The 13,747-nt window shown below is 30.7% G+C and overlaps 2 protein-coding genes across 7 annotated transcripts in view; one reads left to right on the top strand and one right to left on the bottom strand.

Annotated features, from left to right (window-relative positions):
* Cen (cerebellar degeneration-related protein 2-like) overlaps positions 1-2,377 on the top strand; it is a 38,926-nt gene extending 36,549 nt beyond the window's left edge. For all 4 annotated transcript variants that reach the window (XM_015507917.2, XM_015507916.2, XM_015507918.2 and 1 more), the window contains one exon: positions 453-2,377. In XM_015507917.2, the coding sequence (XP_015363403.1) occupies positions 453-1,712 (1,260 nt within the window). In that variant the 3' untranslated portion in view covers positions 1,713-2,377. The remainder of the gene's footprint in view (positions 1-452) is intronic.
* A 6,509-nt stretch (positions 2,378-8,886) lies between these two features.
* LOC107161485 (uncharacterized) lies at positions 8,887-13,644 on the bottom strand. 3 transcript variants are annotated; one of them, XM_015507906.2, is made up of 8 exons: positions 13,364-13,644; positions 12,886-13,204; positions 11,457-11,694; positions 11,177-11,385; positions 11,030-11,106; positions 10,178-10,319; positions 9,782-9,978; positions 8,887-9,661 (listed from the first exon to the last, which is right to left on the bottom strand). In XM_015507906.2, exons 1-8 carry the CDS (start codon positions 13,405-13,407, stop codon positions 9,559-9,561), a joined length of 1,329 nt encoding a protein of 442 aa, XP_015363392.1. In that variant the 5' UTR covers positions 13,408-13,644; the 3' UTR covers positions 8,887-9,558. The 3 variants fall into 3 exon arrangements, with proteins under 3 accessions (XP_015363392.1, XP_015363394.1, XP_015363393.1); XM_015507908.2 differs by having other exon boundaries at positions 9,826-9,978; XM_015507907.2 differs by having other exon boundaries at positions 9,510-9,715.
* Between the last annotated feature and the right edge of the window lie 103 nt (positions 13,645-13,747).

Below are 13,747 nucleotides of genomic sequence, written 5' to 3'. Positions count from 1 at the left end.
TTTTATAGTAAAAAGTCAAAAGTGCAGTCAATTCGTCTCATACGTTTAACAGTAATAATTGTGATATTTACTTTCGGTAGGTACTGAGGTATTCTAGTATTCTATTTTATGTATACCCAACCCACCCCAAAGGCACAAATAAGTGGAATTTTTTAGGTATTAGCACCCTCAAATAATGTTCGTGTTTATGTATCAAAAACTTCTTACGAAAAAAAAACTACAATGGGAAAATATATATCTTAAGCAACTTAAGCTTTTTTTTTTAATAAAATGGCACCTATGTCCAACCTATCATATATGCGCTCGCCGCTCATACTTATAACCCAAAAAACCCTATATAGGTGATTTCTTTAACACCTTAAGTGAATATAAGCTAGTAAGCTATACTATAACTCAGCACCACCGATTATGTACCTATTTTCACTATTCATTTTTGTTTCTATATTGCGAAGGAGACGTTGGGGGAGAACTATTCGGAGGACAACCCGTACCGGATATTGGTAGACAAATACGAGGCGCTGTTGAAGATCCAACAAAAGCACAACGCGTTCTCGCCAATGGTACCGTCGGTCAACAACAACAACAACAACAACAACAACAGCGCCAACAAAGACGGCCAGAACCAGGGCATATCGCTGCACGAGGAGCTGCAGATGTCTGGGCAGTTCTCGTCGTTTAACGGCAACGCGTCGGACAGCGACGACAGCAGCGACGACGAAGGCCTGCAGACGAAAGGACGGGCCGCACAGAGCGGTGGCGCCATGTGCAAGTATTCCGAGACAGAAACGACGTCGTCGTCTGGCTTTTCGGACGAGACGAGCAACAAGTGCACGCAGACCGAGACGTTCTTCACCGGTTCGTTTCTGTGCACGATATCGGACGGTGACGACTGCCGGTTCAGCATCTACGACGATGCCAGCCCCGTGGAGAGCCGGTTCCGGAAGACGCCCGAGTACCGCCAGCTGTTCCGGGAGATATTCGCCGTGCTCAAGCGGGCGGCCGAGGCCAAGGACGAGGGCGAGAGGCTGCCACTGCTCCAGGACGATGACGGCTACGAGGGCGAAGACGGCGACGGCGCGAACGACTCTCCGTTCGCCGGCCGTTCGACCACGTCAGCGTGCGGTACGCCACGAGTGCCACCGGCCACGCCCGCCTGCGAGCACAACCCGTTGATGTCGTCTGTAGAGCAGTCGGCGACGGACGAACGGCGTCCATCCACGCCGCCACCACAGACACTAGCAGACCAACAACAGACGGCCGAACACCAACAACAACGATCGGAACAACAGCAGCAAGAGCCGCGCCCGGAAGCCCACCGTCGTCCCCGGGACATCATCGAGGAGCTGGCGTCCGCGGCCAAGCACAAGAAACCCGCCCGGCACCGCAAGTCGTCCGCGGCCAATCATCAGTCCAAGGACATCAGTCACCTGCTGGATTTCAAGTGGACCGACCAGGTGACGCGCCGGCAGCCCAGGAGCGGCAGCGGCGAAAGGCCGCCGTCGTCGCACAGGTCTACGTGGTGCGCCGCGCCGGACAGTGCGAAAGCGTCGCCCGCCGTCGTCGCCCAACCGTTTGCCAGCGCCGCTTCCCAGGAAGTGGCCAAACTCAAGCTGTTGGATAGGTCGTACGCTGAGGCGTTGAGACGGAAGAAACCACTGCCGACGTCGTCCAACAGGCCGCAATCGCAGTACAACACCAGAAACGCGCATTGATGATTGTTCGCCAAAGTGGGTCATCAACTTTTGTGTGATTGTCGACTTTACGTATTTAAATTTGTTTTTTTCAAATCCTTTATTCCTATAATATTATTATATAAACCCGCCCCGGGTGGAACAAAAAAAAAAAAAAAAAAAAAACAAAAAAAAATATGCAAGACAATAAACTCATCTCCCGATAATTTGTGATGTTGCGGAGTTTTGATTACTCCATTTAATATTATTACTTAAAAACTTTTTTTTTTTATTATTAATGTTGATAATTCGCTATCAAAATTCATCGTGTCTTAATTTTGTATTTATTATATTATGTACCTTTATAAAGTATTAGCGTACCTCTAAATACTAATAAGTTTGTGGCCACCGATGGTTTTTTGTAACCGTAATATCAACAACGATATTTCTTATTAAGTTTTTTTTTATTCTTTGAGACAAAAATTAAGTCATATAATTATTACGTGTGATGCATGCATCATATAATTAAAGAGATTTGTTGTTTTTCTTTTTAATATTTATTTACTTAAGAGAACTTTGATAAAAGATAATGTTTATTTTGTTTTTGAATGATCTTTAAAACGATAACTATTATATTATATTGTGTGTACATATACAAGTTTGAAAAGATAACTGAAACGTATATTATATATCTTTTTAAATCCTTATTGAAATTATTATTTAACATACCTTTTTTACTCATCAACCGTGCAACATAATCCCAAGAAAATATAAAAATATAATGTGTTATAATATTATGGTATATAATTTACTCTCCGTATGTGTTAATAGTTTAAATTTGTTCCGACACTAACATTTGATACAAGACGTTTCCCACATGGCACGTTTCAAACAATATTGAAGTGCTAATAAAAAAAAATGAAAATGAAAATTTACATACATTAAAATAAGTACCTATGTGAAAAACTATAAGTAGAGAGTGAAGGCGTTAAGTGAAATAAAAAGTAAAAATAATATTATAACGATAATTATAATTTCAGAGAGTTGCAGATTTGATTTGACGTTCATCTGTTTAATTACATTTACAAGGTAATGTAGTCGTATACTATATAGATATTATAATATATATAGTATGCATACGTATCACGTTATAGTAATATAATGGTATTGAAGACTTACCCATGCATCATCTATATGAAGGTTTTAATTTATACACAATTTAATACCTATTTATAATTTTAACTAACCAGTTAGTAATGTAAATACAAAGTGGAGTAGGTATTTTGGCATAGGTGAGGTGAGTGGCACATTTTCATAATTGATATATTTTTATTTTTATACACAGGGTGATTCACCAAGCATAGTCATCTTATTTTTATCAACGCAATTATTCAAAATCTGATTTTAGATATAAATTTAAATATATTTAATGACCTTATTTTCAAATTCTTAAAATTGTTGAGTGTCTCCTGTGGAGATAAGTTTGTGTTTTTTAAATTACATCCCTTTCCTCTCCCCTCCCGGGACTTCTATAAAGTAGATTATTTAGAAAATATTTTTCTCGAAATTTCGACGTATTAAAATCAATATTCAATGAGTAGTTCTTGAGTTATTTGACTTTGAAGTTTTAAAGATAATACGTCCGTTATGAAAGGGCCCGGTAATCTGATTAATTGTAATAATTTATAGTTTATAAAAATTGTCCAAGTACCTCCATAGGTAATAATAACACTAGATCATATAGTCATATAGATATGATATTGCATCTATTTAATACTTTTGTGAAACAATTATAAGGATTATTATTCTTAATATGAATGTATTTTATTAGCTAGATCATTTTGATTAACTTTTTTAAATTTTGAAAAAGATGGATGAAAATGTTTTAAAAAAAATGATTTGAAGTAAAAATGCAGGATTGCTATTTGAAAAACAGTAGTTTGTATCACTATGGGATACTCTTTATCTAAGTAGAAGACAAAATTACAATCGTTTCAAGAAGTGGTCATTTTAAAGATTCTAAAAATCAGAACTTGATTAATTTTCATTATTGAAGAACAAAATGGTGTGATCATGTTTGGTGAATCACCCTGTATATTATATAATTTAATTATAAATCTTAATTATTTTTTTTTTAATTTAAAAAAACTTTAACTAAGGAGAAATTACTAAAAAATTAAAACCCTAATTTCTTGTCAGGTGGCACTGCTGGGAGCCTTCTTTTTCTGTATTTAATGTTATTTTGTAATTTTGTCATCACACTTACATATTATACCATTGTATAGATTGTAAATTTACTATTTTTAATAAAAAAAAAATTTAAAAAGAATTATTTTTTAATAATTATAATGATACAGGCTTATTTTTAAACCAAAAAATAACTTTTTTCTCTTTACCTGTTGATTGGACATTTTTATTTATAACCTATTTTATGATTATTATTTTTTTAATAGTTTCTATGACATTTAGGTAATGGTAATACTTATTTTGGCATTTATAAAGAAGGGGGAGGGGTGACAAATAAATTAGTTCCGTGGCGCCCAGTTTGGCAGTTTCTAATAACAGGTGGGTACGTTTTTGAGTAATTAGCGTTCTATATTTTAGATTTAGAATGTTTAGATACGCCACGTCGTAAATATAATAATTTAAAGATACCTATATACTTATTCAGTTATTTGGCGTTGGTAGTAACTGGTAACACAAGTGGTTTTTCGTCTAATTTAAAATCAGATACAAAATGATCACATATTATTACTGCAGTAATATATAGTACCTTTAGTATTACATACCATAAACGATACCGACAGCTGTTGATCTAAGCGATTGATATTTAATGGGTAACACTGAAGCACTGATTTCACCGATAAAATGCACGTACATGCCAATAGTTGTACGGTAACTATATAGCCCAGATACTAATAAGCTATTATAGGTAACCAACATAGAACACGGTAGTAAACTACAGTCAGGTACGCATGCTAAATTGAAATTGTTTAATTATTATTAATTCAAAGGATGTTTAAACAATATCATTCACCATGCAGACCGGATAGCTAAAAGATAAACTGTACTTGCCCGCGATAAAAAAAAATTGTAAAAATTGACAGACGATGATGCATAACGCGATAATTTCTACAAGGTTTAGCTTGGATTCTACAAATTCTAAAATTAAATACTTACCTACGTTCTATTATTCGTAAATACAACGAACGACGTGACGAAATAATCTACACAGGCCCGGATTAAGGCGTAAGCAGTGTAGGCTTCAGCCTACACAACCACGGATTTAGGGGCACGGGAACCGCATATACTATCCTGATGTTATTTTAAATTTTTATTTAAATATATCGGAAATTTGAAATAGTAATAATCAATTATAGATAATATTGTTTTAATATTAATATTATTAATATTTATTATCTATGTAATCAATAATGAAAAAAAGAAAAGTATAAATTAATGGTTCGTTATTTTTTATAATATGATTATTTTATATTTTTATAAATCTAAAATATATTTTATTTTATTTTAATTTTATGTTTTTACTTATTTTCACATATTATATACATATACATATTGTGGCTAATAAACCTAAAATAATATTTTATTATTTAATCAAATATCGAGTAATGTGTACAATATTTTTTTTAAATAGGGCACCAAATTTTTTACAACCTATGGGCACTGTAGATCTTAATCCGGGCCTGAAACTACAGCAATAATAATACAAATACTACGCATATAACACATTAATTTACTTATAGCTATATTCAGTGGCGCCTACAGGTTTTTCATGAACCAGAACAGTTTTAATTGCAAGGCCCCTAAATTTATAATTTATACATTTATTTAACTTTATAGTTATATTAGTTATTATATTTGATTACATGTTTGGTACTCTTAACACCTAACGTTTCATTCAAAGATCTAAAGATCCAGATGATAAATACTAAATGTAGTATAGTATAGTATACGTAATACGGGCGTGTGTAAATTCTGCCCGAAAAATAAAAATATACTAGTAAAAATGGTAATATTTATAATAATAAAAAAGAGTCAAAATATAATCATAATCAATAATTGTTAATTAGCATATTATCAAATTCCTTTCATATTATTATTTTTATTTGTCGAAATCCCCAAAATAATGAGCCACATTTTCTACATATTGGTCTATAAATATTTCATTATTTTTCAATTTTTCAATCACCTATATTTTGCATGTGTATATATTTTTTACTAAAAACACAATTATTATTTCAGATTTAAAAAAACTAATTATTTTTAATTTTAAATATATATATCCTATGGTACTTACTAACAATTTATTTCCACGTTCCGATTCATCAATAAATTGAGCTGCCATTATAGGTACGTGCGTTTAAGACTAAACGAAACTTAAGTGTTAAGTGATCAAATAATTTATATTTTATAATACTTCTATCTGATATTTCCAATTGTTATATCTTATATTATCCACAATATTGTAGTCAAAGCTGATGAGATATGACATGATTGACGATTGTTCAGTGTATGCACATTTGGAACTTACTAAGATAACACGCTACGTAGCGAACAGTACCTACGGTCGTGTCAACGCGTCGTAGGTACAGTCACGGAACGCTTAGCTTAAAAATATTTAATTTCCGGACGGAATTTACATGTAGGTACCTTTTTTTTGTTTGGATATTTTCCCGGGCGGAATTCACCATACCTATATCTAATTTTTACCTGTTCATTTCGAGCGGAATTTACAATCCCCCCGTAATATTGTGGGCTGCGTGTCCCGAGACCCGTGTGGAATCAGTGCAATTTCACTACTATTGGGTACCTACGACCCTACGTGTGCGCCTCTATCTATATTCAACTGCAGCCGTTGAATTGACGGGTGTGTGGGTGGACGGAGTCCGCGTATTATTTAAAAAATACATATATATATCATAAATAATTATTGTAACTTTATACATCATACCGGCTACCGTATAATAGTATTCAGACTGTTATACCCAAAAACAAAAATTGTATGAAACACGATTCGAAAGGAAAAAACCTGAAAATTCAAAATATTTATGCTCAAACGTTATCACAAAATTGAAAATACAGATCTTTAATTGTCACTTAGAATAAATAGATAAAAGTATAAAACACACTCCGTTAAAATTAGTTGTTCGAAATCATAAAATAGAGTAAGCAAGCGCTCTCGCAGGATAAAATATACCACCCAGCAGAGCGTAATAGAAATTACTCATAATCTAATATTAGTTATAGACTTATAGTGATGTTGATATTTAAGTACATGCAGTTAAAAATTCCCAGTGCGGGCGAAGCTTCTACAGACTATAGTATATTTTATAGTATGTGGAACTCCTTTTCTTCAGAAACGCAGGATACCTTCAACACCATAAATTCAGTTCGTTATCGACTAGGTATTGTAAATTTATTGAATCGCTCGAAATATTTAGTTTTTGATGCATTAAAAACCTATTATTATTATGACGTTTTGCACGAATCTCGCTAGACATTACAGACCACAGTGCAGTATTTTACGTTCGACATTGTCAAAATGTGAATTTTAACTAATTCGAATCGATTACAGTCGTTCTTGAATTTCGAATTCAGGAGACTCGATGTTGTAAAATTGCCAATTGATACTAATTAACATACGTATGCCATATGACAATAAAATAACCACCAAGGCCATATTAAACTTTTTATTGTTCATTATACGCATTATACATGTTACACTAATACAGCTAAAATCATAATTCATAAATAATTGGAAAGGACAGTTATTAGAAAGTGCATTTGGTCAGAATAAGTTTTTAACATCATTCAATTTATAAAAAGGTAATTTACAATAAATTGTGGACTTGAAAATGAATGAAGCAAGGAATCTTATAGGGTGATTTTTAATTGTTATACACTCCATGCTCACATACCATTTAAAACCACATTAAAAAAAAATTATTAATAAAGATTGAATTTCTTAGCCCTTGCAAGTTGCAATGCTTGCATAGCTGCATTATATCAACCATGAACATTGTTCATTGTTGTGCATTCGCATTATTTTCAAGTGTTTTCTTATTATTCAAATCTTTGTCACGTGGCTCTTCAATTACTTCATACTGTGATCAACATTTTATTATTATAACTTAATACTATATTTAATATTAATTATACACTGTACTTATCCTTATACCACATAGTCTCATCTTCTCACATTGCAGTTTTAACTAACATGGTTCTAAACCTATAATGGTTTATAGTGTTTATGCTAAGTAGATATCGGTAATACCTATCCAAGGGTAACATTTGGTGAAATGTTTTGTATCTGTAACAAGCTTAAAATGTTGGTTTTTAACTTTTAAATTACCTAGAAATTATCAATCTAAAAAACCGAAAATCTCTAAGTAGTATTAAATTTGTTCACTAAGAACTTTATCTTTTTATCAAGATTACAACAATTCTTTAAAATATAAATAATTAAATTAATTTAAAGTCAAGAATAGAATTCCTGGATTTGACTAACAAGCCACCAATGAACTATAAAAGTCGTGTGTGTCGCATCATGTTGTAAAAGTGTATTAAATAACTTTCCCTAAACAGAATATGCTTAGAACAATAAGATGTATTGTAGGCAATGAACTCTATGAATTCATTTAGCCGATTGTAACGGTAACGAGTAATAGAACATGTTGCTATTTAGTATTTACTATATACTAATTAATCCTACAAATTAGTACAATGAATAAAGAATACATTGCATATGAAGAACACCTCAAACAACTCATAAATTAAAATCATATATATTTGTATACAAGAAACTGTTAACCAGGTCACGAATTAGCTTAATATCAATTAAATATTAGTATTCATAAGAAAATCCACGGCACACACCTGTTCAAATCAGAGGATTTGACATGATTTATAAGGAAGATCAGAAGACAACAGAAGGAGTAGTACCATATCCATTAACACCCGAGTACTTTCATGCCACATCCATCAATATTATAATTTGTTCACAGTTGAAAACTGTTTATTAACCATTATTTAAAAACCACTTTCATCTGGATCGCTGGCAGCTGGCATACAACAGATGTGACTAGACAACAAAATGAAACAATTCCAAACTGCGCAAGTTCAGGACGACTATATTTTATCTTAAAATATATTAACTATATCAATATGAATAAGTTTCAATAAACAAAAAATGCAATTTACCTAATAAAAGTATTTTATTACTCAATCATTAAATTAATCGTAAAACATACTTATCTGTATAAAATACATAAGAAACATTTATTTTACAAACAAGAAAATTATATTATTACACTTTAAATGTTAATTAAACACGATAACTCATTTCTGTATATTCTAAATTCTAAGACTTTTAAAAACCAAACTCTAATTTTTCAGATTGTAGTTCGTCGTTAGAAACTTAATAAAAAAATTAAATAAATATTCCAACTTAACTAATAATCCATATGCTCAATATTTGTTTATGTATACACATTTTACAATGCAACATTGGCTAACATTTACCCTAAGGTGTTACAATCATAATTAAAAACCAATTAGTGTACAATTGTCATTGTATAATGAACAAAAATAATAAATTTATTTATTTACTAAATCTTTAGTAACTTAAGTTAATAATTGAATAATCATGAATTACAGTTTACTTAAATAACTAATAAGATTAAGCATTTATTACCCCAAAACATAATATATTTATAAATTTTAATTTTATTGAATTTTGGAGAAAAAAAATATAATTTTAAAATACACATCTGCATTTTTGTGAAATGTGAGTTATAAATTGTTACAAAAAAAAATGTGATATATGAATTTAGTAAAATTGCATACATTGATGGTTTAGACAAATATTTTATTTATTAAATAATGCAGAATGTACTGCATCTAAATCATAACCGACATACGCTGATGGTTTATACATATCAGCACCACGTGAAGGCATTCTACGACTTGTTCTAAAAAAAAATATAATTTAAAGTCAATGTTCTCTTTTTCTTTCAAATAATGACCTATAGTGACATAAACCCTTCAATGAAACAGTTAAATAAATTATTTTCTTAGTATTAATTATTTACCCAGATACAGATATTGGCCCAGTGTTAGAACCAGCATTCCTCACCATGTCACATTTCATAGGCCTGCCATCCAGCTGTCGGTTGTGATATACATCTACTGCTTGAATAGCATCAGCACGGCGATTATAAATCACTTCAGCAACACCCGGTCGAATCACTTTAGAATCTAATAAATCCCCTATATCCGCAAAAAGTTCCTAAATAAAATATAAATAGACAAATGATTAATCAAATGATATTTGGGCAAATCACAGGTTGATATCAAAATAGCAAAGATATGATTAAATACATGCCTATTAAAAATATATAAAAAAATTCTAATTGGCTTTGTATATAATATTTTGTTAAATACAATGATTACAGCATGATGAAATGTGATTTTAAATATATACATACTCTTATATCTTCACATGTCACTGATGGTTCTAAGTTGGATATAATAATTTTATGGCCTATAGGTGGTCGTGAACGTTTAGCTAAGGCTACTTGATGAGAGTCCAATCTTGAACGTAACGTTTCACTCAATCCTCTATGATTTCTGCAAAAAAAAAAATCAATTATCAAAAGATAATGTTATCTTTTAAAAACCAAAATACCTAATTGGAGATTTTATTATATTTCAAATTTGTTATAACTAATTGAGGCTTCAACATTTAATTAAAATAATTGAAATGTAAAAAAAAAATGAATTTGTTTATTGTTAACCGGTTAATATATCAATAAAAGTTTAAAGTAGTGAGTAGTGGATTAGGGTAGCAAATCATAAAGAAATCAATTTTTCTGTTTTCTTGAATTTTAATTTAACACATAAAGAAAAATTAATAGCGACGAAGTAGTAACCACTTTAATTTACAAAACACCAGCTTTTCATAAAAACTATTTTGATACTTAGTCATAACTTTAAAACTAGGATAGTTAATGGATACTCTTACAGATTATAATAGCCAATAAATACAAATATAAATATATTTAGAGTATTTTTACAGTTTTCAGAAATGATGGACCCTACCAAACATAATATTAAATGATTGAAAATCTGTTCAATTAGTTTCACGAAACCTAATAGTAGCTTTTCAAATAGTAGAATAGTCAGATAAAATACAAAATAGTTTTAGGGTATACCATTAGTTATAAAAATATATCCATAATTGTTTTGAATTTTTAACTAAGAATAATTTTATCTATTTTTAAATTGATTACATTTTAGAAGAATAAAAAGTATATAAATTATAAAATAATTTAATTTACCTTGAATTTCTATCTGATAAATCATCTTGATATCCATCATGATTGAACATTGTGTTTCCTACATTCCGTCTCATTACCTTCAGTAAATTTAAAAATACATTAAACTGTATTTTAATATTTAATTTAATATTGCTAATTTTTATTTACTGGTGCTGGAGAATATCTATTTGTATCTTCCCATTCCATTGAATCCTCATAATCCATTGCCATAGGTCTATTATATGGTTTATCATTAATTCTCATTGGTCTTGTAGGACGCTCTGGCGGTCGTCTCATAGACTGTGTATTTGGAATTGGACGTCTTGATATTCTCATATCCCGTCTCACCGGTCTAATTTCTTCAATAGGTCTGTCACCTTACAAAAATTAAACACATACTCATTACTCAGTAAAAACGCAAAGAAATATAAATCTATAAAATTGTTACTTCTAAATGTATTCAGCTCTGAATTGAAAGTATTGCTGCTGCGTCTTTTTTCTACAGTATCAAAACGTCCTTGATTTACAGAAGGCAGTCTGTCTGGTCGTCTTTCTCTATAACTAGAATGATGTGAAGATGCTCTTTCATCCAAAATAGACTTGACAGTAAGAATACCACGACGGTCAATTTTTACTCGACCTAAGTTATTGGAATGGCCTCTTGATGTGCCTATATCTTGTAGTGTCTAAACATAAACAATTAAAATTTTAATCACAGATTAAATGCAGAACTATAATTTTGGACATAAAATATAAACTCTACCAGTTTTGCATCAAGCATCAATTTTTTGGTACCTTACAGTTATCAAATCATAAAATATATAATAAATTTGAGCACCCCATGGAGACTTATTTTTGTACCCACAAATATACCAGGTAAGTAGTATAGTATAGTATAGTAGTGAAATTATTCCACTGAAATAGCACATGTTGAGTACCAATGGTTACAACATTGAGTATGCAAAATGGACATCTTATTTTTAGTATCCATAACTATAGATAACTTATCTTACTTAATTATCTCTTAGTACATACTACATAGTATAAATTAAACAGTGTCAATCTATCAACTGTTTGTCATTAGTTCAAAAAAAAATATTTAAAAGTTTAATTTTAAAGGTTTGTTTTAAGCCATAAATTTTAATGATAGTGTAAAAATGAACAGATTATCACTTACATACATTCACAGGTAGGTACATATACATAACTTAAAAATAACATTTCATTTCATATAGCACTTAATCAATATTTTATTATATTTTAACTCAATCCTCTACTTAAGCCCATACATGGTCCAAGACAAAAATGTATACCTACGGTTAATCAGACTGAAAAATATTCAAGTTTGAAGTTCAACTAAACGATCAGTTATATTGTTAGATGGGTAAATATAATATGATTATTATAATGTAATATTGTATATTCAAATATACCAGGTATGCAATCTGTGTGGTGTATCATTAATATAAGATATTCACAAACAACATTTTAACTGTAAAAAGATAACAGTTACTCGAGGAGTCTTAAAAAAATATAATCAAGAATACACTATCCAAAAACACAAAATGTTAAGGAGCTTAAAACGAACTGATGAACCTAACAAATAACAAATATTGAAACAAATTACAAGTGTTAGCAAATGATAACTTCTAGGGGCTACTAAATGATTAGATTTTTTAAATGTATAAACAAATATCTAGTTTCTATTTCTATTAAGTATTGTATAAAGATAATGATATTGATAGTTTTCAATACATAACACCTTATATTTGATAAACTATTTTTCTGAAAATCTTTAAGAATTTTAATATTTAAATTATATTACAACTTATTTTAAATAATGGTAATTGGTGGTTATTAACAAACAAGATACTTACATCATATGATGTCGAATGTAAACGACGTTCCTGGATCTTTTCACGAGCATCTTTTTGATTTGTTAACTTTTGTCTAGCGTCTACTATCACTGTTGGTTTTTCTAAAGCTTTTTGCAAAAGTTTAACACGAGCATCAACCACATTAATTGCTACTCTAGCATTATTCTTAGACATCCTATTTTTATTGTTAAGTTTGCCATTTGTAGAGTGTTTTTGAACGGCTTTTAAACGTTTCATCTTGGCTGCTTTATTAGCTGCTGCTACACGTAAACGATTACGAGTACCCCCTTGCAGAAGAGATTGAAAAGCTTTAGTACGTCTATAACACAATTATGAAAATAAATCAATAATTTAGAACTTCAGGCATTTTTGTTTTAAATAAATTTCTTTGGACCATTAAGCATCAATTATCATATAATATATTCTGAAAAATCTACTACAGACAAGATATAGTATACACAAAATGGTTTAAATTTACCCTGATTGGCCATTTTGTGGTCTCTTTCCTTTTATGAACTTCATATTATTTTCTCCTCGTTGTTGAAACCGAATACAAACGTCTTATTATTTTGGAATATTAAATTAAGACTCCACAAATCTAAAATCATCAAACCTAAGGACAAAAACGAAAAACGACAATGCGGGAGTCGCAAAAAAAAAATTGTGAAGTTCTATATCAAATATCAATACATCGGTTTAGAAACAAAAATACTAATTTAGAAAAATATTTGCTAAAATGGTTATTAGTTATTACTTGAACTTGTGTTTTGATAGATCCAAATTAATAAATTTCATAAACATGAATGGTGAACAGTGTGGCCAACAAAACTGAAAATGTATTTATTTTCTCAGTAATATAATA

This window comes from Diuraphis noxia, unplaced genomic scaffold (assembly GCF_037042655.1).
Source record: "Diuraphis noxia isolate RWA-SAM2 unplaced genomic scaffold, SU_Dnox_SAM2 contig0004, whole genome shotgun sequence".
In the NCBI taxonomy this organism is placed as follows: domain Eukaryota; kingdom Metazoa; phylum Arthropoda; class Insecta; order Hemiptera; family Aphididae; genus Diuraphis; species Diuraphis noxia.
Note: the sequence above shows the minus strand (reverse complement) of the source record. Positions and strands in the feature narration are given on the sequence as shown.